This window comes from Nannobrachium achirus, assembly GCF_963921795.1.
Source record: "Nannobrachium achirus genome assembly, chromosome: 6".
Classification (NCBI taxonomy): Eukaryota; Metazoa; Chordata; class Actinopteri; order Myctophiformes; family Myctophidae; genus Nannobrachium; species Nannobrachium achirus.
The window spans coordinates 32,358,799-32,385,020 of NC_137815.1; the positions used below are offsets into that span (position 1 = coordinate 32,358,799).

The window sequence follows — 26,222 nt, forward strand, 5'->3', positions numbered from 1 at the left end:
GCAATTACACTTATTGCTAACCAGCCATGGACCCCTTTGGAAACCCCTCAGGGACCCCCAGAGGTCCCCGAACCACATTTATTGCTAACCAGCCATGGACCCCCTTGGAAATCCGTCATGGACCTCAAGAGGTCCCCGAACCACACTTTGGGAACCAGCCATGGCTGTACGTGTACCAGGCTGTTGTGAACCAGCCATAGAAACCCTGGGGGTCCGCAAACCACACTTTGGGAACCAGCCATGGACCCCCTTGTAAACCCCTCATGGACCCCCTGCCTGCCTGCATGTTGATCCTATTACTTGGATGTTAGACTAGCCTACAGCTTTTATTTTGAAGTTGTGTACCATGTGACTTGACACGTGGTCACGTGACATTCATGATGACGATTTCTTTCCTGGACTTGAAAATTGAATAATGGGCCTATTTTTTGTTTGTCGGTTCCAAATCAAATAATGCCAAAATATGAATCACACATTCAAAAAATTGAGCAAATTTTAAGCATTTTCCTGATTTTTTTGTGGGCTAGAAAATTGGAAAAATGGGCCCATTTTTTGATTGTTGTAATGGGGTAAGAAATTAAGAAATACCTTTTTCAAGATGTTTTTCCTTTGTCGGTTCCAAATCAAATAATGACAAAGACGAATCACACATTTAAAAAATTTAAGCATTTTCCTGATGTTTTTGCAAGCTAGAAAATTGGAAAAATTGGTCCATTTTTTGATATTCGTAATGTGGTAAAAAAATGAAAAATACCTTTTTTAAAGATGTTTTTCCTTTGTCGGTTCCAAATCAAATAATGACAAATATGAATCACACATTTAAAAAATTGAAGCATTTTCCTGATTTTTTTGCAAGCTAGAAAATTTAAAAAATTGGTCAATTTTTTGATATTCGTAATGTGGTAAAAAATGAAAAATACCTTTTTTAAAGATGTTTTTCCTTTGTCGGTTCCAAATCAAATAATGACAAAGACGAATCACACATTTAAAAAATTGAAGCAAAATTGAAGCATTTTCCTGATTTTTTTGCAAGCTAGAAAATTGGAAAAATGAACCAATATTTGATTTTATGGGGAGCTGGAAAATTAGAAAATTGAGAGAAAAATGATTTTTTAAAATTGAATTCCTATTGAAAATCGAACGATACTTTAGTACCCTGACCCACCGAGTGCCGCGCTACGAGCTTGTAGATCTGCTATTTTAGAAAAATCGTGAAAATTTTGACCCGATTCTGTAAGTGTCTTTTGAATCCTTCTACTACTATGTCACTGGTTCTCAAACCTTTTCATGTGAAGGACCCCCAAAATGATATGTATTTGGCCACGGATCTCAAAATATTTAGTTCCGGGGACCACCCAAAAGCAAAATTTGAGTCACAAACGTTCGCTTAGAAAATACATATATTCAAAGATTTGCACACATTTTTATGACTTTTTCCAAAAATAGCAGATCTACAAGCTCGCAGCGCGGCACTCGGTGCCGCGCTGTGAGCTTGTATATCTGCTGTTTTTCCACTGGTTAAAGCATTCAATAATTCTAGGCCTAACCTTTACCTCTATCCTGAATACAGTGAAGACGCCAGAGACCTCCGTGTGAACAGCATGGAGCACGTTAGGCTGGAGGACCACCAGGACAATGAGGACGACGACGCTGCCATTCAGCACATGATAGAAGAGAGCCTGAAAGAGAGCAACAGACAGGAGGAGAGAGACAGAGAGAGTGAGAGACATGGCAGCAGGTATGTTCACCTCTGTAATTAATCCAGTGTTTCTCAAACGTTTTAGCTTGAGACCCAAAAGAAAAATGTGATGTCTCCCCAGGACCCAAAATAATGAAACTAATAGCTGTCAGATCTACAACTAAGTTCACAAGTGTCGCTTTGCGCCACGTTTGAGCTTGCTATTTTCAATACTTCTCAGATTTGTTTTCTAATTTTCTAATTTCTATGATTTTTTCTTATATTTCTGTGTGAAATTACTGAAAGAAATCTTTTTAATCGTGAAGATTTTTGCTTGTTTGGGGAATGTTTTCTGAAAATGTTTATAAACAATAATAATAATTAAAAACTAAATGTAGACCCTCCCTACCTATACAAACTACATTATCTGCATTGTAAATGCAGATAATGGTAAATGGTAAATGGTTATCATTTTGGCAGCAGATCCCAAAAGTCCATTGACGTCGATAGACGTTTTCCTGTTCCCCAAAACCCCAAAAGTCCATTGAGCTCAATGAACAGCTTTTGATTGGCCCGTGCTATGTTGATCCGTGCAAATTGTTTTGGATAAACCCGTTCTGCAGAGACTGGGACCAACAGACCAATCAAAAGCCGCTGTGTCCATGGCGTTAGGGACTAAACGGCGTTCAATTGGTCTGTTCTGTTTGGCTAACACGTGTCATCGTGGTCAGAACAGCTTTTGATTGGTCCTTGCTAATGTTTGTGTTAAAACGAAGTGAAACTCAAAAAGGCTGTACAATCGTCCGTAGGACAACAACACAGGCATGGAAAATCAAATCATGTACATTAACAAATGCCTGTTCAAATAGTAGCGTTTAGAGGTTGTTTTAAAAAAACGGAGGCTGCATCTCTCAAGACTTGTGGAAGTTTAGGGGCTTAAGGCCTTCACCTTTAGTTTTTAAAATAGTGTTGGGAACCTTTAACAGACCCTGTTCAGCAGACCTTAGGGCTCTTTCGGTCACATAACGTGGGACCAGATCAGTTGAATAACTCTGAGCCCACCCTGGCCACAATATGGGCTGCGGGCTGCATAACTGAAATGGAGGAAGTGCTGCGGTTAGGGAAGTTACAGTATGTCACGCAGTGCAGGTCTGTTTACATCCCACAGTTAAACAAACGTAAATAGATTGTAGCTCTTAACTCGCTCTTAATATAGGTGTCCTTTGTCCGAATCCATGTTTTTGTTTGGATATTGTTTATTACGAGCGCAACTGAAGGATCGGGAGAAGTAGAACCGTTTTTTTTCCCCCAGCGGGGAGTACGTTTGCGGGAGCACCACACTGTGAAAAAACAACAACATCCGTGATAATTCTCACGGCGGAAGTCGCACCGTGCTATGCCGTCTCAGCCTCATATTGTAACCAGGCTTTACTCTTTGCAGATGACTAAGCCTGGCGGGTGGCTACTCTGAGCCTGACCGTGCAGAGCTTTATACGTGAGCACCAGGACCTTGAACTGGACCCTGAAATTAGGGAGCCAGTGCAAGGAGGCCCGGGACTGGAGATTTGGCACCTAATGCTGGACCTAGTATACTTTATCTGTATAGTTGTTGATTGATTGATTGAATACTTTATTAACAGTTTGCAAATACAAGCACTGGAAGGTACAGTACAATACAAGGTCTGCTTCTTCTTCTTCTTTCGTGTATCATCGTCCTTGATGATTGGTTGGCGTTGGTGACAACCAGGTCTGCTAATAGGATTTTAAACCCAAGAAGGCCTATGGCTTGTTTCCATAGGGGTCCTTTGTATTCAATTCATAGAGTATGTGTAAGATGTAATGTGACAAAATAAGGTTTTTGTTTTACAGCCATGGTTGCCCTGATGGCAGCAGTACAGAGATATTTACTGCAATAAGACAAGGTAACACTATTGTACTATATTGTATTTATTTATTAATGGTATCTATCTTCTGTATGGTATGTATATAACTGACTTTATTTATATGTCTTAGGTAACGAAAAGGCAGTGAGACGCCTGAGTGTGGAAAAGAAAGACAGATTCAGAGAGGCAGACAGTCGAGGCTGGACTCCTCTCCACCAGGCTGCTGCCCAAACCAACCAAACCATACTGGAACTGACATTCACAGGTAAGAATCACAATCTGCCCTCAACAGGCACGCAGGGGTGTCGCACCAAATTCTGGGCCCTGGGTACAAGGATTCACTGCGGGCCCCCCATGAATATATAGGGGGGGTTTAACCCATTTAGACTGGGAACGCAGATATACAAGCTCACACAGCGACACCGAGTGCTGCGCTGCGAGCTTGTAGATCTGCTATTTTTGAAAAATCTTGAAAATGTGTGCAAGAAACCTATGTTTCTATGTCAGTGGTGCTCAAACCTTTTCATGTGAAGGACTCCCAAAATTATATGAATTTGGCCACGGACCCCCCAGATCTTAAAATATTTATGATGACAAATGTTCGCTTAAAAGAAAAATACATATATTCAAAGATTTGCACACATTTTCACGACTTTTCAAAAATAGCAGATCTACAAGCTCGCAGCGTGGCACTCGGTGCCGCGCTGTGCTTGTATATCTGCTATTTTTCAATAGTTAAAGCATTAAATAATTAAGGCCCCTCCACCTTGGGCCCTGCTAACTCAGTCCCACTTTTCCCCCATTGTGACACCCCTGCATAAACATAAAAGAAGGCTTGAGTCCTTGCCCTTTTACCCATCTGCCATCTGTAAGAAGTGCCCTCTCTAGACCATGAATGCAGTTTTTACTATGGTGAAAGAAGTGAAAATGCCCTCTTTCCATGCCATACAAAAAGGCAGCATTCAAGAGAATTGCCTTGTCCAAACATATCCAACATTCACTTGATTATGCTTAGTTTAGTGTGGATCAAGTACCGTAAATAGCCGACTTCCAAGCTCACACTTGGAGGTCTGCTATTTTCTATATTTTCACCACAAGGCCCTTTTAGAAATTTCAGCCCTGCCTCTCTCACATTCTCTGCACGTCCCTGGCCCTGAAAAGGTCCTGCTTACTCAAATCAATGCTCTCTATCATGAACACACATTTACCGGTAACTCACGCACACATACAGTACACAAAAACGTATCATAAATGTGAATAAACTAAAATTATCTTGTCATCATCAGCCACAGGTAGCTCAGCGATAGAAAGCTCTTCTCTGATTGGTCAGACTCCTCTGTGTGTTGCCGTGGAGCATGGCCTATTGGAGAACGCCTCGTTTCTCCTCCAGCAAGGAGCCAATCCTGACTGCCAGAACCACGATCTGGACACACCGCTGGTTATAGGTACGCTGATTGTCCTTAGAACTACTGTACTGACTGGTGCATGTCATGTGTGGGCATTCTTGCTGCTTGCACACTGTCCCCAGTTACTTCAAATATGATTAGTTTGGGGGGTCCTGGCCTGAAAAGATTTAGAACCATATGTGTGAATGCTAACTGTTGATAGACTGTGGGTTATTCATTCAGTCAGAGACTCATTGTCTCCACCAGCCGAAGGCTGAGGGAGAGTATGTTTTCCCCTCCGTCCGTCCGTCCGTCCGTCCGTCCGTCCGTCCGTGCGTCCGTGCGTCCGTCCGTCCGTGCGTGCGTCCTCGCAGTTTGTGAGCAGCTAATCTCAGTCACCGTTGGCCCGATCGCTGCCAAACTGAGCACACACACTCCCTGGATGCCAATCTAGAACCTCTGCCCCACATTTTTCAAATCAGCCTCATGGTGGCGCTATAACAGGCCAATTTGTGTGGCCTGGTTGTTACCAGCTAATCTCCGGCGCCGTTGGCCCGAGCACACACACTCCCTGGATGCTAATTCAGAACCTCTGCCCCACATTTTTTAAATCAGCCTCATGGTGGCGCTATAACAGGCCGATTTGTGTGGCCTGGTGGAGACCTGTGCTCGGAAGAGCACTGCTTCTAGTTAGACTATGCACACAGTATATTCACTCATGTATGTTCATGGTTGATAGACAATTATATTAATTAATATTTTAATTATTATATTAAGTTTGATAGACCGCTCATATACATTCATACAGTACATACATACATTGTAGGCTACATTGATAGACACAGATTCTTTCTTGTTGCAGATTCAGGTGTTTGGCTCTGTGTCTGTCAAATTATTATATATACGCCTATATATATTGAAATATTTAGCCTATTAGTTATTTTTTACAGCATGGCTCCATGGACTAGCTGTGTGTGTGTGTGTGTGTGTGTGTGTGTGTGTGTGTGTGTGTGTGTGTGTGTGTGTGTGTGTGTGTGTGTGTGTGTGTGTGTGTGTGTGTGTGTGTGTGTGTGTGTGTGTGTGACTGCTTAGTGGAAATCAATGTGGCTCTGATCACTGAAATCTGAAGCCATACTCTTTGGACTTTATGTCAGCCACTAGCATCAACTGTGTTGCATTGCTGCCACCCTCTGGAACTATTCTGTTACTGTTCATTGTGGTCTTTCTCAAAGCCAATCAGTTCTACCAGGTAGAGCGACCACATGAAATGGGGAAAACTAAAACTACTACTAAAACTAACTCTTCTTAGTTTTGTTAGCTTTGCAGTGTTCAGTTAGGTTTTTATTTAGTTGTCTTTGTGTGTGACATAACAAACTGACTATAGTAGCCATGTATGCTCTTCCCGCAGCGATCCACTCCAACCGCAAAGACCTGTTGGATCTTTTACTGCTGCACGGCTCCCGTGTGAACTACAGGGGGCTCCACCACCGCTGTGCCCTACACGAGGCCTCTCAGCTGGGCAGCATAGAGATGGTGGAGGCCCTCCTCAAGGCCCGGGCCGACCCGGACCCACGCAGCGAGGCCGGGCTCACTCCTCTGGCTCTGGCCGCACAGAAAGGACACCTGCAGGTGGTGGACACACTGCTGAGGAGAGGTGAGAGCGTGAGACAGACGGACAGACAGACAGACAGACAGACAGACAGGCTGGCAGATGGCCACATAGTTTGATTATGCAGGCAGACAAACAGATAAGACTAGTAAGACGCCTCAGGGCGACATGCGACCTCGCCCTTTAGCCAGTGGCCAGTGGTGTATATCGGACCAGTTACCCATATATGGAGACCCCTGGTACCCATATATGGAGATCATCCCTGGTACATCCCATTTATGCCCATACATGGAGATCCCTGTCTGAACCAGCCATACAGATAATGGGCTGTCTTCCTCCATATATGGGCATTTCCATATGAAGTCCTGTTAGATATGGGCTTAATAATGATGAAATCAGGGATCTCCATAAACTGTATAGGCATGAAAGGGATTCTGTTAGAGTGGTTCCCATGACATCAATCCCGTTTATGCCCATACATGGAGATCCCTATCTGAACCAGCCACACAGATATGGGCCATGTCTTGGTCATCTGGCCAGTGATGTATATCACCAGGGATCTTCATATATGGGCATAAAAGGGATTCTGGGGAATACCCATACAGTAGCCTATATGGACTTTGCCGTTATTACCGTATTTTCAATAATAGGGGTCTTATAACTCAGTAGGCCTAATACCAATGTATTAGTGTTATATAGGTTGGTGTTTTACTGTATTCAAAGTGCTAAATGAGGTCTATGAGCAGAGCAGTGTACTGCATTACCATATTATCTGTGTTATAGGGGCTGATGTGTTATCCCAGGCAGAAGATGAGGCGTCCGTTTTGTTTGAGGCGTGCGATACGTGCGACCCTGACATCATCTCTCTGCTGTTGTCGTATGGAGCGGATGCTAACATCCCCAAAGTCACAGGACACCTGCCCTTACTGCGAGCTGCATACAAGGGGCGCTTGGAGTAAGATACACACATGCACACATAGGGGTGGGCCGGATAGAAAAATACAATATCACAATATTTTTCCCAAGCTGTATCACGATACATGATCTTATCACGATTCTTTTTCAAGTTTTCTTAACAGTTACTTAACCATCTACAAGGTAACAAAAACTAAAAGAAAAAGGAGTAACAGACCATTTAGACCGGTGGAACGCAAAGTGAGGTCCAGGGACTCTCTGGGTTCCTTTTGGGAGGTCTAAATTGACCCTTACAAGTATATAACTCTGTAAACGGTCAGATTTAAGGGGAGACCTTGCCATTGTAAAGTTTGAGAACCACTGATTTAGACCAAAATTCAGGTTTGAATTAAATTCTGCAATGAATCTGCTATATATTAACAATTCAACAGGATTTTTTTTAATAAGGCTCTCCCTCATTGTACGATACATACGATATCTCTGAAAAGGCATATCGTGGAGACATTGTATCGTCTCAACGATATTTATCACCATATCGCCCACCTAACACGTGTCTTTGTGTGTGTGTGTGTGTGTGTGTGTGTGTGCGTGCGTGCGTGTGCGCGTGCGTGCGTGTGAGTATGTGGCATCAGTCATATCAAAACTTGAGTACTGCAACTCTCTCCTCACTGGCCTCCCGGTATGTGCACTCAAGCCTCTCCAAATGATCCAGAATTCCGCAGCACGCTTGGTCCTCAACCTGCCAAAATGTTCACATGTCTCCCCCTTCTCCGCTCCCTCCATTGGCTCTCAGTTACTGCCCTTTCAAAACCTGATCCAACCCTTCAACCCCTCCCACAGCGTTCACTCAGATCAGCTAACACAGGGAAGCTGGCAGAAGCTTCGCTAAAACATCCGGGACAACCCTCCACATGTCGCAGAGTCTTCTCCCATCTGGCTCCCAAACTGTGGAATGAAGTCCCCAATGTAATTAGAACTGCAGACTCACTCCCAATCTCACAGTCACACCGTATATTCTGAAGACTCACCTCGTCAGACTCCACTTTAGCCTGTAGCACTTGCTGTAAACAAAATGTCATTTAAATAGCAAGTTATGTAGAATGTTGGTTATTCTACTGTTAGACTTATGATAGGTTCTCGGTTTACGATTGTAGATGACTATTTCTATGTATTTGATGTATATTACCTTGTGCTGTCCTTGCTTACTGTAAATTGCTCTCCATTAAGAGTGCCTAAAGTGTGTGTGTGTGTGTGTGTGTGTGTGTGTGTGTGTGTGTGTGTGTGTGTGTGTGTGTGTGTGTGTGTGTGCGTGCGTGCGTGCGTGCGTGCGTGCGTGCGTGCGTGCGTGCGTGCGTGCGTGCGTGAGTGCGTGTGCTTCTTCAGAACTTTACAGTTGCTGATTCCTGTGACTTCCGATGACGCTTTGGATGACAGTGGTATGAATCCTCTGCACTCAGCTGCTGCAGGCGGACACACGCCCTGCCTACAGGTCTGTGTGTGTGTGTGTGTGTGAGTGTGTATGCGTGCGTGCATATGTGTGCACGCAACGTGTAGGTTTGTACATCTATCTCCATCACAAGAAAGGACAGAGAGATGCATGAGGACCTGTTTATTGGTTCTTCTTAAATGTGATAACTAGAGGCAACCAGATTATTGTTCTAGTCCTAAAGTTTTCTGTAAACCTTTATTTCACCTAGAGTAAACCTGTTTTTTATTTTTTATACCACGATTTGTTAACCCATTTTTTCAACCAGTGCCAATTGCCTAAACTGTAATCCTGGGTGCTGCTCTCCCTCTGCCAACCTGGAGAGAGCCCCAAACTCAGCTCATGCTTCCTTCAGTGCAGAGCAGGCCGCTTCTTATCACCTGACAGGGGGGAACTTCCCCGGTTGGACGTAGCGTGTGGAAAGAACACGTTGTTCCAACCAGTTCCTTTCCCCTCCATCAGGTGCCTCGGCTGGCCAAGGGGAGGCATTATAGAGACCAGGATTACTGCATGTTTTTGTGAGAGTATCTACCCTAGGAGACATGGGGAGAACATGCAAACTCCACACAGAAAGGCCCTTTCGCCCGCCCCAGCTAGGGTGTGGGAGCTGATCACGTGGAGGAGAGAACATGCCCACAGCACCCACAAGAGTAAACCTGTTTTCATTTAACTTTTCTGTAACCCCAAAAGTCCATTGAGTTAAATGGACGTATCTTTGTACATTTTCTGTCTCAACATTTATTTCACCTAGAGTAAACCCGTTTTCAATTAACCTTTCTATAACCTTTTCTGTAATTGAGTTCAGTTGACTTTTTCTGTCCCTTTTCTGATTGGACAATATAATGTCCAATCAGACAGGATTGCTCATGCTATACGTGACATCACAATGTAATAAATGGTAAGACGTAATTCATTTCCCAGTGGATTCCTCGCGACTCACGTCAGTCCTTTCTAGTTTTTCGGTAGGCTGATCTAGGGTTAAGGCTAGGGTTAAAGATGAGATATCATTACAGTTAATTGATCCCAGAGGTAAGGTCACAGAGGTAAGCTCAGGTTCTGTTTTCAGAATCAGTGGGGTCAAGTAGTACTGGCATCGTGTCTTTGGGGTTGTGAGGAGTTGGTGTAACCAATTGAATGCATGCAACACTCTTGTAGATGTAGATCGGCTATATTTTCAAGGCCTGCCAAAATATTTTTGTCGACAAAATCAACTATACAGTAGATGTAGTAGACTTAGCCGACTAAAACTAGACAAAAACTAAAACCTTTCAGATTACTATTAATATGACTAAAACTAAAGGAAATGTAATTCAAAAGACTATGATTACACTAAATCAAAATGTGGTGTCAAAATTAACCCTGCTGTCTGCATTGGTGTTGTTTGATTTGTAATTGTTGTGTTCTGAACCACAGTATAGATTTACAAATCACCCCCTGCTCTCTCCCTGTGTTCATTTCGTCAACTAAAACTATGATGAAAAACCTTTGTTTTAAAAAGATTTTGTCAACAAATTGTACATTTCTTCGACTAAAGTCTTATGATATTTAGTCGACTAAAACTAGGCTAACACTAAAACCTTTCAGATGACTAAATCAAAATTTGCCATCAAAATCAACGCCGCTCTCTCCCCTCTCCTCTCCTATTACCCATCAGGCCTTGCTGGAGGCGGGCTACGACCCCAACGACGTACTACACCCCGTTGTCCGCCGTAACTATGACGACGAGCGGAAGTCTGCACTGTACTTTGCCGTCTCCAATAACGACACAGCGTCTGCCAAAATGCTGCTGGAGGCCGGAGCCATGCCCAACCTGGACCCTATCAAATGTCTGCAGGTGCATGCGTGCGTGCCTGTGCGCGTGTGTGTGTGTGTGTTACAGTTTTTTTCGATTGCTAAAACACATTTTCCAAAACTGTACGTTTGTTTCAAAACTGCACACACAAAACTCCAAACATCAAACACAAATTGCTAAACCCTGGCATCCCTTTGCAAAACAATTCTTTGCCATCAAATCTCTTAACATGTTCACAAAATGGAACTCGTGTTTTCATTTGGTAAACACAGCCATATTTTCACATGACACACACATGCATTCATTGAATAAACACAACTAGCTTTTGGCTGAACACTACCAAGCATGAACAGAACACTGAAGAGCAAAATTGAAAACACAATTGTCGAAATGGAACACACTGAATGAATGTCAATTACTCTGGTAAATGAACCAATTCCCTTTTTGTAAAATGACCCAGTGTATGCCCACTAATCTCATAGACAAACATAAACAGCACACAAATATGCAGACAAAACATTTTATTGACTGTAGGTCCAAACGTTTACCCCCAAACACTCCAAACACACAACGCCTCGCGATGTGCTTGTAGATCGGCTGTTTTCAATAGTTTTGTGCGACAGTCTTGTATGATGTAGCAGGGCTTTGCTTTACCAAAAGACGTACACATTTGAAACTTGGAGATACAAGTTTTCTGCCCGAGAGTGACAATATTTTAGTGATTACAGTATGTTGCGAGGAAAACGTTGAGATAATAGCCATTTTGGTTAGAACTGACTGAAAATAACTTTGTACTTCAAGTTTAAAATTATACTAAATAATATTTTTTCAAGTGTCCAAATAAATTCCAAATATTATCAAATGATCTCGCGGCACCCCTGGACTGCCGTCGTGGCACCCCAGGGTGCCCCATCACCCACTTTGAAAACCCCTGGCCTAGAGTGCCGCATGAAGCCCTGACAGGCCTCAAAGCCCACATCTCCACAAGCCTCCTCCATTGCCTGAAGCAGTGGGACCAGGCTCTGAATTGCTCGCCTGACCCGAAAGTTTAGAGATTTGAATATTTGTGTGTTGTGGATTGATGCTTTGAGATTTTATGTGAGAAGTGTGTGCAAACCTGAAAAGTGTGTCTTGTGTTTTGACAACAAGGTGATGTGAAATTTACATCAGAGTGTAAAGAAGGAAAGTCAGAGTCTAATATGATAAGGAAATCTAAAGTAGTAACAAATTGAGTCAAGCGATTGGGGATAGAAGTAAAGGTTGTGAAAATTGTGCCAAATTTTTGAAAAATGTGTTTTAGCAATCGAAAAAAACTGTAATCCTCTTCAACATGTTAACTCCTGCAGTGTCGCCAGTGACCATGTCTTCCCTGTAGGTGGCGCTGTGTCATGGTAACTATGAGCTCATCAACCTGTTGTTGAGGTATGGAGCCAACGTCAACTATTACTGTAAGGTCAACACGACTCACTTCCCGTCTGCCCTCCAGTACGCCATCAACGATGAGGTGCGTGATTCAGGTTTCTGTTCTGTTTCTGTCCTGTAGACCAGTGGGTCGGGACCCCCAGGGTCCCCAAATTATTTTGGAGGGTCCCCAGATGATTACCTTAATGTGAAACATTGTTTTCTCATTCAACAGTAAACCAACATAAAGTTTAAGTTTAAGTGTATATACACATTTCTAAAGTGTCAATTTAAGGACTTTTTAATACCTCTAAAATGACAAATTAAACATTGGACAAAGTGTCAAATATTAGAGGCAGAAAGTGTGAAAATCGCTGATCTACATGCTCAAACGGCTCCCATATATGGGCATAAAAGGGATTCTGTTAGGGATCTCCATATAGGCATGTGGGCATAAAAGGGATTCTGTTAGGGATCTCCATATATGGGCATAAAAGGGATTTATCTCAGATGATGCCCTCTTAGGAGAACCACACTAACAGAATCCATATATGGCCAAGACAGATGGCGCAGGGCGAGGTCGCTTTTCGCCCTTAGGCGTCTTACTGATACTAAACTGCTGTCATGGTTGACATTCTGTTACCTAGGTGATTCTGAGGATGCTGTGTAACTATGGCTACGACGTGGATCGCTGTTTCGACTGTCCCTATGGCGACCGCTCACACGTTCCTGATGACTTTGAAGGATGGTCCAACGCTGTCATTAAAGACAACATGGTAACCATGGTAACATGAGATAGATAGATAGATAGACATACAGACAGACAGACAGACAGACAGACAGACAGACAGACAGACAGACAGACAGACAGACAGACAGACAGACAGATAGATAGATAGTTGATGGAGTTTTTTGAGTGGTGCTCCTGGAAAGACCTAAGCTCCAACATCTGGCTTTGTACGGGCTCTGAAGCATGGCCTACAGATATATCTGGCCTAGATATAGCAAAGCGCTCAAAGTTTGTTGTACGCCCAGGATCACATTGGACGCTTAATGAAATTAACTCATGAATAGCACCGCTCACTTCACTCATTAGGTGTGATCTTTTTTCCTAATGTGTTATCTGTCCCGTGTCTCTCACTGCTGTCTCCCATTTCTTCTACTCTTCCCCCTCTGCCTGCCTCTCTGTCTGTCTGCCTGTCTCTCTCTCTCCATGTAGTTCTGTGAGGTGATATCAGTGAGTTTCTTGCGGCACACAGCAGGACACATGGTTCGTGTCATGTTGGATTATGTCAGCCACCATGTAACTTTCTGCTCCATGCTTAAACCTGCTCTGGTGGAGAGTGAACAGTGGCCAGACATCTGCAGGATGCAAGGTACCTTTCTATCTGTCTGTCATCTCTCTTCTCTTTGATAGATTTGTGAACTATTGCGATAAAAGAACATTAGTGGACTACCAATCATTGAGTCTCCTGCACTATCAGTACCGATTAGACCTCTAGACCTACTGCACGTATATAAACAGCGCTGCTGCCTTTAAACGCATTTTAAATCTGAGGCTTTTAGTATTTTATTTAAATCGTTTTGAGAAAAACGCTGCTATTTTTCCCAAAGCGACTGCAAAAGATTGCTGTTATTTGTTTCAAAAAGCTTTATACTCTGTATATAACATATACTGTAACGACACAGTGTGACGTAGCTCTGTTTACACAATGCTGTACCCCCTCCAACTGTATGTGCGTTCACGATTTTTTAACTGTTTTTATTATATTTGGACACTTGCTTTGGCAATTTAAACATATTTTTTCTCATGCCAATAAAGCTCCTTTAAATTCTCTGTCTGTCTGGTTCTGCAGATAACGTTGGTTGTTTGCAGCATCTCTGTCGTCTAAGGATCCGGCGCTGTCTCGGACGCCTGCGTCTCCGCGCGCCCGTCTTCATGAGCTTCCTGCCGTTGCCACAGCGACTCAAGGACTACATCCTGTACAGAGAGTATGACCTCTATGGCAAGCAGGGCAGCGTCTAGACCAGTGGTTCTCAGACTTTTTATGGCTCAGGGCTCAGGGCACCCCTAGCTTCCGCAGTGGCCTGAAGACTCACCTCTTCAGACTCCACCTAAGCCCATAGCACTTAACGTAGCACTCGCCTACCCTCAATGACCATACATGAAAGCTAGAAAGCATTTGTGGTTTACATTTAAAGTTTTTTACTGATTAGGTGCTTGGTCTACCTAAGTTATTTTTTTTCTAGATTTATATTTCCACGCAACTGATGTAGGCCTATTGACGTTGATGTATTGATGTGTTTATCACCTTGCTTATTGTAAGTCGCTCTGGATTAAGAGCATCTGCTAAATGCCTAAACTGTAAATTGTAATTGTTTCATCCACGGCACCCCTGAATTACATTGTACATTTTTAGAATCTTATGTCATATATTACGCTACGTAAATATGCAAATATTTCCCCCGAAGATACAGTATATGTCACGGAGGAATGTCCTTTTCCATCAGAACAGACTAAAATTACTTGACGTTTAATCACCTGAACCCCATCCAGCATCCCTATTCTGAGGGGAGCGTTAACCCAAAATTGCCAATCTACAAGTTTACAAGAATGAGTTGCATTGTGACGCGTTGTGAGCTTGTAGGTCTGCTATTTTTGGTGAAGAGAGTTGGGGTAAATGGAAAAAGAACTCATCAAGTACAGTGAAACTCAGGTCTGTTTTACTAAGCAAGCATATAGGGTCTACGTGGTTAAACTGAAGTGATATTGATGAATTCCAGAGGCACCGCTGGACTTGACTCCCATTCATATGATAGGAATATAATGTATTTTTCTGCTGCACCCCATCTGAAAGTGCCAGGCAAGATTTGTGTTGTTAAAATGCGTTTAAAGTTTTCCCTTTTTTTTAATAGCAGATATACAAGCTCACAACCAGTGGCATGTTTAGCACATTGGCTGTGGCTGACAGAGTGTACTTATGAATAGACTTTTTGGTTACCCCCGCGCTCTGACTCTGGTGCGGTATCCCTTTAGATCAACATGTAGAAGGAAAGATACACTGAAGAAGGCTTATAGCCGAAACGTTTGTTTCTCATTCATGCAAATGCAATAATAAAGAAAAGACAATTCTTGCCACTGTGTGCGATCCATCCTCCTCCTTCTACATGACAGAGTGTACATTACATTAATTTAGGCCTACTGACATTAGTGCTTTCCAAAACTGTAGGCTACCACGGTTTGATTTTTGTTGAAGAAATTGGGTTCTAATTCCATTCATGTACAGTATGTGTAGTGGTGGACAGAAGTGGGGATTGAACTTGGGGTTCCCACTCTACAGACCAACGCACAAACTGTCGTGCCAATAGAGCTGAGCCTGTTTGGCAGTTGCCTGGCTCCAGCCCATAGACCCGCCCACTCTCTGAGCGGACTGGTTCTCTTGGTCTGGTGTTGTCATATGACGCTAAAGTTTCTCTGGTTAAGGCAGAACCAAGCCAATGAGAGTCGGAGCCTCGGAGGAGGGGGTGGGTCTAACTTTTGAAAATCAACAGAAACAGTGGAGGGAGGGGGAGCTCGGCCAAAGCTCTTAATTGCTCCCTTTGAACTTCAAAGGGGGTTGTGCTTACCTCGTTAGCATCAAAGACAACGACCTGTTTGATGCCTGTCATAGAGGGGAGGGGGGAATGTTTTTGTGTACACACAAGTCAAACACAACCCCTCCCACCAGATCTCTTGTGAAATCCCCTCCCCTTTGAAATCTCTTGTCAATGGGACAATGTCAGACTCAAGCTCAGCGCAGAGTCTGAAATCAGGCTAGATTGGCAGGGCTGTTGTGGCGCTCTTCTAACTATGGGGGCTACTATCACCCCCCCAGGCCCCCACCCAATGCGTCTTTGGAGCGCGTCCTCGCGCTTCACACTTCACGCTGCACACGACGTCCCTCGTGTCCCTTATGTGAGGATATTGCGCTTCTCGTCCTGCCGACTACGCTAGATTTTAGCAATGCACAGAAGTGGGGATTGAACCCGGGGCTCCCACTCGCCAGACAAACGCACAAACCGTTGTGCCAATAGACCGTTTGTCAGCCTTCTGATTGGTCCCTGAGACTCCCTGACTGGCCAACCAGAAAAAATCATTCACTTTTTGCTATCGGGGGTGGAGTTGTGCAGTGGGAGAATGTTGCTTTAGTCTTTCAGCATTGTGCGCACTGCGGAACACGGCGAGCGTGCAGTACGGCCCGCGTGAACATAGCGATTTCGATTATTATAATGAATAAGCTTCAACAGACTAGTTCACATGAACAATATCAATGTAACTAAGAGTTTCGATTGGGTACATATATTTTAAATGGGCAGAATTTCAACAGCCAGCCTATTTTGCAGTGGATTTATAGGCTGGTTGACAGAATTCCTACCCAAGATGCACTGCGCTTTCTCTCTCTGTAACTCTCCTCCGATTTTTTCAGAGGATTAAACTAATTAAAACATGTATTTTTGGGGGCAACCCCCTGTTTTGCAATGTAACTACTGTACTTTGGTCTTCCCTTTTTAATAATATCAAGTAGATGTTTCTCTTTTGGTACTTTAAATAGCAATAATGAGGCTATGAAAAATATTTTTCCCCCATCCACTTCCACTATAAAATAATCTGCCATGGTGATTCTGTCCCACTGGGATTAAACAAATTAAAACATATATTTTCGGGGGAAACCCCCTGTTTTGCAATGTAACTACTGTACCTTTGTCTTCCTTTTTTATTAATATCACCTAGATGTTTTTCCTTTGATACTTTAAATAGCAATAATGAGGATATGAAAAAATCTTTTTCCCCCATCCACTTCCACTATGAAAGAATCTGCCCTGGTAAATTTGTTCTACCAAGAGCAAAATGGGGCAGGGCAGGGCAGGGCTGTTGTAGAGCCGTTCTTGGCTATAGGCTACTAACTATGGGGGCTACATATGCCTGGTATGAAAACTTGCTGATATTAACTTGCTTGAGAATTGACAACATTTTATATTGGTCAATTATTTTCCTTTTTATTGCATTTTCAAGAATGGCTGTGAATGGTTGTGAAAGTGTTTTGTTTTTTATAAATAAAATAAAACAACAACTGATGAATCTCCTCCTAAAATTGGCAAATCAATTGATATATTTATATATGAAATAAACGAGGGAGGGCCCAGTCACCTGAATTTATTTGTTTACGTAATTACTTCGTTTACGTGAGGAAATTAACTACGAATAATTTTGTCGCCATTGTGGCTCTAATACACCATAAAGGGCGAGCCTTCATTAGAGCCAACATGTCCTCTAGTTGCATTATAATCAAAGAAGCCAATCAAATTCACCGAAGACGTTCTCCTCCGCCAATCAGAAACCTTCCTGGGGGTGGAACATACGGAAGTGGGATGGGGTCCCAGTGTTCGGGGGGTTGTTGTGGATTGATCATCTGAAGAATACACTGACCGGGGAGAGTTACCGTTTTTCCCCTTCTGAAAGTGACTTTATTCACCTGTTATTGATAGGACATAAACGCAGCCATGCCGGGGATAGAGACGCTACCGATAGAGGAGACATTAGAGGACAGCCCGCAGGTGAGAACTGAACTGAACGTTATCGGGAGGCTGTTATCTATCTGGCTAGAATGCTATAATGGTTAACTAGCTATCAGCTGTTACACCGTCATTGGTGACCTGCAGAATTACTTTGATTTTATTAGATTTTCCGACAATAAGAAGTCAATTTCGGAGTGGCGACATGTCGGAATGGAGAGAGCCTCCCCATGCATACATATTGCATGGAATTAGAATATAATAATAATAATAATCAAATTAATTGTCACTTTTTATTTTAAAATATCTACTTAAAATATCTAGGGAATACAATAATATTATTATAGTGTCGTATCTTATGAATCCATATTCACATTTTGTATTTACTGTACGTCAATAGTGTTTTTTTTTTCAGGGGCTTGAACTTGAACACACTGAAGGGAAAAAAGTGTATCTCTTGTCTGGTTATTATGCCATGACTGTACACAGAGAAACTCGATTATTATCACCTTTGTGCCACTCCTAAGTGGCTGATTTGGATAGGTCACCACTGTCGGTGTAGCACATGTTAGCTGTAGCCTCCCTTCAGTCAGTGTTGTGTTTGCCAACAAGGGGAAAGTGATGCCAAATGCTAATGATCTGAACTGAAGACATGACAAAGTGTCAGTGGTTGCAGTGGACGGAAGCAGTCGACTTAACGAATTGCTTGTCATTCCGATTCGCTGAGGTCTTCATTGGTCACCTGCCAGCTAGCTGAGGCTCGAGCTCATGCAGGGTTTATTTAGAATGAGTGTCATTTGTTAAGCCTCGCCATTGGTTGTTGTTATGCACCAAAATGTACACCCCCAGTCTCTGCTTTTTCCTTGTCTTTAAAACAGCTATAGCTGCTCTCTCTGTTCGTTGACTTTTCAAAGTTCAAACTGCTGGGTTATACAGTTAAAGATGAAGTTAGCCACACCCACAGTGCTGGGTGTATGGTAAAATGGGAGGGGATGATTCTATGATGTCATTAAATCTGTGTTTTTCGATCAGGCCTTTTGACTCAGAGGCTTTCAGGAAGAAACCACAAATACACAGGGAAGGCAAATTTGCACAGTATAACCACACCTGGGGGTCAATTTGAGTAATGTTAACTCCATAGACACATGCAAAATAGAAAAAGTACAAAACTATGGCACTACCTCCTTAAGTACATACTGTAACATGATCTGGAACTGGACAGCCGGTAGGTCCATTTAAACCAGTCAAGACCAGTGGTTGGTTGGTCGGTTGGTTGATTGAAGACTTATTAGAAGACTTATTAGAGGGTTCTCGACCTGCTGGTCAAACATTGGCCAAATAATATAAGAAAGAGGCAAACACAGATTATTCAGGCCAACCTCCTGAGATTGTCTCATTACAATTAGATTACCCAGCATGTATGTATTAATGCCAGGTGGACAGGTGGCCTTTCTGTATCATCATGACTGATTCTCTTGTGAATTGCAGTACATCGCTGCAGATTTCTGCTTCCATTCCTGGTATATATGTGAAAGGGTAGAGGGAAGCAGCAACTATGCACAAAAATGAATTTCACATACTTTTTTACTCCGTAAATCAGGCTGTGACATGACCAGCAGTGTTGTCTTGGTCGTAACACGGGGTAACTCGGGTAGTATTATTGCTTCTAGGTTTGTCTAGGTGAGGCATAGATGAGGTGAGGCATGAACAGTATTTAGTATTTTTGTATATACAAATTATTTACTGAAAATATGAAGATAAGTGATCATGACTGAAGAGGCTATGTATATGCTGTATACAACATACATTATAGACTGTAGAAGCTGGTACAGCACCGTTGGTAGGTAAGTAAATAATGAGACGCGATGGGTGGAGTGGAGGTGAAGCGAAGGTCGCTTCAGTTGGATTTTTACAAGTGTGGCTGCGGCGAAGATACCGAGGCAACCGTTTGCGGCGCCCCTTTCGGATCGTTCGCACTGCACCCATTCACGCCGTGCTCAGTCGTGCGTCGTCTCATCTTTGCATTGACTTTGTATGTAATCGTGCCGCTTGAACCATCCAGGTTTGAACGCAGCTTAAGAGGTGGTGCTCACAGGTGCATGTCCCGAAGAGACAACAGGTTGCCACTCATGACCCTCTCATCTCACCCAATGACCTACAACAGGTCTGGATGTATAGTACTGGAGCTGTGGACCATCATTTCACACAGGAAGAACATCCTCTCTAGCACTCTGGGTCATCTTCATGATGGGCGTGATATAGGGGTGGGCGATATGGAAAAATACAATATCACAATATTTTCCCAAGCTGTATGACGATACATGATTTTATCACGATTCTTTTTTCACGTTGGTTTTTATGGTTATTTGTCAAGTTACTTGACAAAAACTAGACTCTCTGGGTTCCTTTTCGGAGGTCTAAATTCTGCTTCACAAGTATGTAACACTGACAATATACAAATGAAACGGGTCCATTTGGTTTCATTTGTATACTGTCAGAGTTAAGTGGAGACCATGACATTTTAAAGTTTGAGAACTACTGATTTAGACCAAAATGCAGGTTTAAAATTGAATTCTGCAATGAATCTCTGTATTAAAGATTAAACAGGATTTTTTACAAGGCTCCCTCAATTGTATCACAATGTATACGATACCTCTGAAAAGGCATATCGTGGAGACATATCATCTCAATGATAATTATCACCATATCACTCACCCCTAGCGTGATATTTCTCACGTGTTTTGTGCACATTGTTTTCTTCAAGAATGGGGGGAAAAGAGACCTCAAGAGACGGGTGGAAAGCACAGTCCACCTCTTACAAAAAACACTTTTCCTTAAATGGTTCTCGTCCTTGGTTCAAGCCAGGTTCACAGTGATCAGGTACAAACTAGAGTGGAAAATCCTTTCTGTTCGGTTCCTCGGAAATTGGATCAGCAACAAAGCTACATCTATGCACAGTATTTTTTGTGTGTGTGTGTGTGTGTGTGTGTGTGTGTGTGTGTGTGTGTGTGTGTGTGTGTGTGTGTGTGTGTGTGTGTGTGTGTGTGTGTGTGTGTGTGTGTGTGTGTGTGTGTGTGTGTGTGTGTGTGTGTGTGTGTGTGTGTGTGTGTGTGGCCACACATACTATATTAGTATTATGTATTAGAATTTCTCAAGCCTTACTTTGGATAAGCTTAGTGTCTGGTTGTCCAGGATGGAAAAGTATTTAGCAATCCACTGCCAGAGGCCTTGTGACTGCGGAGCGCCCTTCCACGTGTCACTGACTGAAACAGTCTGTGATTACGGGAATGTACTGTATCTCTCACATGAGGATCAATATATGTAACGTTTTTCATCAGTAGGGAGACAAAATAATTTTCCACCGCTACTTTTAGTGACCCATCACCTTGTTGGGTCACTGGTGGTCACTCTTTTCTGTCAGAAGCCCGATCCAAATCGCAGAAGTACAATACATAGCCTGCATTTTGACACAATTGGTTTTCTGTAGGTATGTCATTAGGTGTGCCATTGTTGTTGGTAAATTGAAAAACGATGCAGATTGTTGCATCAAGAGCAAGGTTCCACACACCACAACATTCACTACATTTACAACCGCATTTAATTAAGACTGGTGTGTACCTTATCTGCTGAATGATGAGTTATAGACAAGGGACTCTAATGACTCGCCTCAAACCATTATGATGGACACACACACACACACACACACACACACACACACACACACTCTCTCATCATCATGTCACATTCTCTCTCAATGATAAACTCTGTGACACTGTTGGAACAGATAGCACTTCAGTTTGATATTATAAAGGCAAGGCCTCACTTTAGCCCCTTCTCGACTGACATGGCCCAACACCACACCACTCCACACCGCCCACTTGTGCCAGGATTTCCACTACAAGTACCTGGGTAGAGTGGTGTGAAAGTGGTATTAAAAGTGGTACTAAAAAGTATCCACTGACTCCAGACACTTCATAATGATTGATCACTCAATTACTTTTCATTTAGACCACCAGGATATAGTTGTAATACATGATAATAGATTCTATTGTGTTATAATCAGTTATAATCTATTATAGTGTATTATAAATTAATTGTCATAGTTGGTAATACATTATAATAATTTATAGTGTATTATAATCACAGTTAAAAGGGTCAAACTTTTGTGTAATGGAAAATGTAGATATTTTTATGTGGAGTGGTGTAGTGTGGTGCTAAAGCTGCAGTCATTTGGCTCTTATTGTACTACTGACTCCAGACAGATAATAATAACCACAACATATCTCATTTTAGACTACTCTTTCCTTTCTTGCCTTGTTCTAAACTGTAACCTTTCTTTGTAGCAAAACCTTGCATTGTACTGAAAAGTTACACTCTGTGTGTGTGTGTGTGTGTGTGTGTGTGTGTGTGTGTGTGTGTGTGTGTGTGTGTGTGTGTGTGTGTGTGTGTGTGTGTGTGTGTGTGTGTGTGTGTGTGTGTGTGTGTGTGTGTGTGTGTGTGTGTGTGTGTGCGCGTGCGTGCGTGTACAGACTCGGTCTCTGCTGGGTGTGTTTGAGGAGGACACTGTAGCCATCTCTAACTACTGTACACAGCTGTACCAGGCCATGCAGAGGATCTACCATGCACAGGTACATTTGAATGAAAACATGGTAACACTTTACTCCACACTTGTTTGTCCCAAGTTGTCCAAGCTAGCACACCTGGCAAGTGTCTGTAATGGGACCATAAATTATAGATAAATGTTTATTTATAATCATGTATGACAACCTAAAACAATGTTTATATAAAGTTATAATGTCTTGTAACGGCACATTATAACTCATGCCTAATTATCAACATTTATAACAAGTGTTATGAATCATTATAATGCATTATAGACCCAACCTTAATATAAATTCTTACCAAAGAATTCAATTTGACTTATTTATTCACTCTACTGTGCCATTGCCACTTCAAGGTTCTGTATCATCGCCCAGTAGGGATGGGACGATACGTGATATTATCGTTTATCGTGATAAAAAACACTCGCGATAATCGTATCGTGGAGATTTAATGTATCGTGATATTGTCCTCTGTCATGCACTGGGATCAATTCAACTTTTATTTGCCGAGCTGCATATCCGGTACCACTTAAACCCTCTATAATTGGTAAAAGGTACTTATAATATACATACTTGATACAGTCTTTTTTCACTCTCTATCAAATGTCAAAAAATAGCAGATCTACAAGCTCACAATGCGTCGCGTTGCGACCCGTTGTGAGCTTGTAGATCGGCTATTTTTTGGCAAATGTTCCACCCCAGGACGATGGATTTTGATAATCGAGATAATACCGTAAATCGCGATTTCTTTTGTCACAATAACCGTGATATGAAATTTTCATATCGTCCCATTCCTATCGCCGAGATGGCATGTGGTCGGAGTAGCGATACAGGTGATGATCGTCTGTACTGTACACACCATTGAACGTGTTTATTCGGTTCCTGCTGCTGATGTTTTTGTTTTGATCTTGTGATTTCTCAGAATGAGCTGAGTGCTGCCACCCATCTAACCTCCAAACTCCTGAAAGAATATGACAAACAGGTACAGACTCATCCAGACAATGTCAGGTTATCTGTATAAAGCAAGCATTTGTTCGTACAAATTTGAAGAGCATAGACATTTCATTTGGTGGAGGCACTCTACGGCAGTGGTTCTCAACCTGTGGGTCCCAAAATTATTTTGGGGGGGTCCCCAGATGATTAACTTAATGAGCAACATTGTTTTCTCACTCAACAGTAAACAAACCAACAAAGTGTATAGAGGTTAAAATATGATTATTTTGGGGGTCGTGGTCTGAAAAGGTTGAGAACCAATGCTCTATGTAACATACCACCCCATCTGGTGCTATTTCCAGTTTCCACCCAGCTGGACATTGTTTGTTGTGGAACACCCTGAAGGTATTGATTGATTGGGCCTGTACAAGACTCATACAGTAGTTGCCTGTCTGGTGTCGTTGCAGCGCTTTCCTCTGGGGGGCGACGACGAGGTAATGAGCTCCACCCTGCAGCAGTTTGCCAAAGTCATTGATGAGGTGAGGCCACACACACACACACACACACACACACACACACACACACACACACACACACACACACACACACACACACACACATACGTAATATACTGACTCTGTTGATTTTTGAGTGGTGCTCCTGGAACAGGAGCTATAGTTCCAACATCTGGCTTTGTCCTGTCAAAACCAATGGGAAAAACTGGTAAAAAAATATCCAGGGCTTAGGTAAACTGAAGAGTGGCCTACATACAGCCTACATCTTGGCACAAACGGTTCAAAGTTTGTTGTACGCCCAGGGTCCCATTGGCCAAACTTCGCAGGGCACGCTGTGATTGGCTAGTGGAACGCTTAATGAAATTAACTAAAAAGTGGCACCGCTCACTTTACACTAGTTGTGAAGTGAGCGGAAAATATATACGTATGTTATCCACCTCTTTCCGCGGGAATTTACTGGAGAATTTTTTGCACCACACTTCCGGTTAACAGCAGACATACAAGCTCACGCCGCGTTGCAGATGCAGCCGTTGTGAGCTTGTAGATCACACTCGGCTGCGGCGCCGGAAGCTCCGTGCAACTTCTGCGCAATGCACGATGGGATGTTGGAAAGTTGTGGACAGACATGGTACTCACAGTCTTTTTCTCTCTCTTTCTAGTTAAGTTCCTGCCACGCTGTGTTGTCCACCCAGTTGGCTGATGCTATGATGTTTCCCATCACCCAGTTCATAGAGAGAGACGTGAAAGGTAGTGACACACACACACACACTTCCACAAAGTGCCGGCATTGCTGAAGTGTACCAGATTTCACGCTTTTATGAAAAAGTGAATGGTTTTTGGACAAAACCACTGGACTATGCCAACATTTTAAAGATATGTTTTTGAGACCAACATGGTGAATGAACTGACTGACATCCTTAGAGTAATTGTACAGTACCCAAGCTCTGAAGCACAAAACTAGCCCTAACTGCTTGTGAATTATACATTTTAAAGAATAGAGAGGATTGTTTTAAGGTTGAAACTATGTGGTTGATGAAATTCAAATGATGATCCATAATGTTTCTTTCATTCCTGTTAATTCAACTGGGACACTCCCCCATCGGTCTCTGTTTCTCTCTCTGCCTCTCCAGAGATTCTGACATTGAAGGAAGTATTCCAGATATCTAGCGATGGTGAGTCAACAACTAAACACACACACACTGTACATATGGTGTACATTGTACACCATATCACCGCAGATGCAGTAAAAGTTCTGTGTTTGCATTGAATCAAAACAGATTTATTTTGCAGTTTTCTCAGTGTCTCTACCTGTTGTCTCTCCTTCTGTCTGTAGATCATGACATGGCCATCAACAGATACAGCCGTTTGTCCAAAAAGAGAGACAATGACAAGGTAATACATAGATTGTGCGTGTGAATGTGTGCGAGTGTTATGGGGATATAGAGCCTATATTAAGTTAATTCTAACTTAAAGTTGCAACATCTCATTGCTTGGGCGTGGATGTTAACTACTGGGGTCAATATCTATTAAAGTTTGGGAAGGGTCCACTCTTAATGGATGTATTATGAGCGTGTACTTGCTGCTATTTTTGGTATTTTGGTTAATTGTGTCTGTGAATTTATGAACCAATGAAAATAAGATCTTGTGACTAGGGATGTTAATCGACTCAGTATGAAAATGCGCTGCTCGTCCCAAAACAAGGCTGACGGAAACCTTTCCTCTCGACAACACTATAGTGACAAGGTATAATATCTTTGGATATCATCTTGGCTGTCAAATCAGTGATCCTTTCTGCCGTGTATCACAATGTGGAGGTTTGGTCTGCAACTCTGCTCCACGGGTGTCTTGCATTAATGTGATTTGACATCACTGATGTTGACGACAAGTAATACGCATACTTTGTGTTGTATTTTATTGTCAATCTTGACAAAATCATCGCACACGACAGCGACGCTCCCATTAACAAGCGAGCTTTCGTTTCAAGCATGCACAAGGCAGAAGGTAAACAAATCCAGTCGGTGCGCACCCCTATGGCGTGTGAACACGATCAGAGCGTACAGACATGCACTCCGACACAGACACACAAACCGTTCCTCTCCTATTTGGAAAACATGAACGCTTATAACTTTTTTGAACATTTTTGGGGAAAGAAGTTATAAAAACTCTGAGTCATGATGAGAAAATCGATTGAATTAATTGCAATGGATCCCATGGAAAAGAGGTTCTTATTTTTTCTTCATTTCCTGAAAAGATAATGGTTTTGGACATAAGAGGTTCCACCTGATAGCGACCATATGCACATGCAGAACTGTTAAAATAATATTCTATATCTTTTTTTTCTTTCTTTTTTACGTTTCCCTGTCCCTTTCTGCGGACATGCGTGTAAATAACGTAAAGTGTGTTTGTGCAGGTCAGGGCGGAGCTGATAGAGGACGTTTACACGTCTCGTAAGAAGCAGCATCAGACCATGA

The 26,222-nt window shown here is 42.6% G+C and overlaps 2 protein-coding genes across 2 annotated transcripts in view; both read left to right on the plus strand.

The window, feature by feature from the left end:
• Positions 1-1,601: 1,601 nt before the first annotated feature.
• asb14a (ankyrin repeat and SOCS box containing 14a) lies at positions 1,602-14,175 on the plus strand (the record flags this gene model as incomplete). Its single annotated transcript, XM_080728138.1, has 11 exons — positions 1,602-1,719; positions 3,692-3,826; positions 4,854-5,006; positions 6,355-6,600; positions 7,339-7,510; positions 8,854-8,959; positions 10,611-10,790; positions 12,124-12,252; positions 12,797-12,925; positions 13,369-13,525; positions 14,006-14,175. 11 exons carry the CDS (start codon positions 1,602-1,604, stop codon positions 14,173-14,175), a joined length of 1,695 nt encoding a protein of 564 aa, XP_080584264.1.
• Positions 14,176-17,591: 3,416 nt separating this feature from the next.
• Positions 17,592-26,222, plus strand: part of appl1 (adaptor protein, phosphotyrosine interaction, PH domain and leucine zipper containing 1) — a 22,851-nt gene continuing 14,220 nt past the window's right edge. Inside the window, exons 1-8 of the mRNA XM_080728475.1 lie at positions 17,592-17,744; positions 22,232-22,330; positions 23,226-23,285; positions 23,704-23,775; positions 24,411-24,498; positions 24,882-24,923; positions 25,085-25,143; positions 26,162-26,222. The exon at positions 26,162-26,222 is cut by the window's right edge and continues 86 nt beyond it. Of these exons, the coding sequence (XP_080584601.1) occupies positions 17,691-17,744; positions 22,232-22,330; positions 23,226-23,285; positions 23,704-23,775; positions 24,411-24,498; positions 24,882-24,923; positions 25,085-25,143; positions 26,162-26,222 (535 nt within the window). The 5' untranslated portion in view covers positions 17,592-17,690. The remainder of the gene's footprint in view (positions 17,745-22,231; positions 22,331-23,225; positions 23,286-23,703; positions 23,776-24,410; positions 24,499-24,881; positions 24,924-25,084; positions 25,144-26,161) is intronic.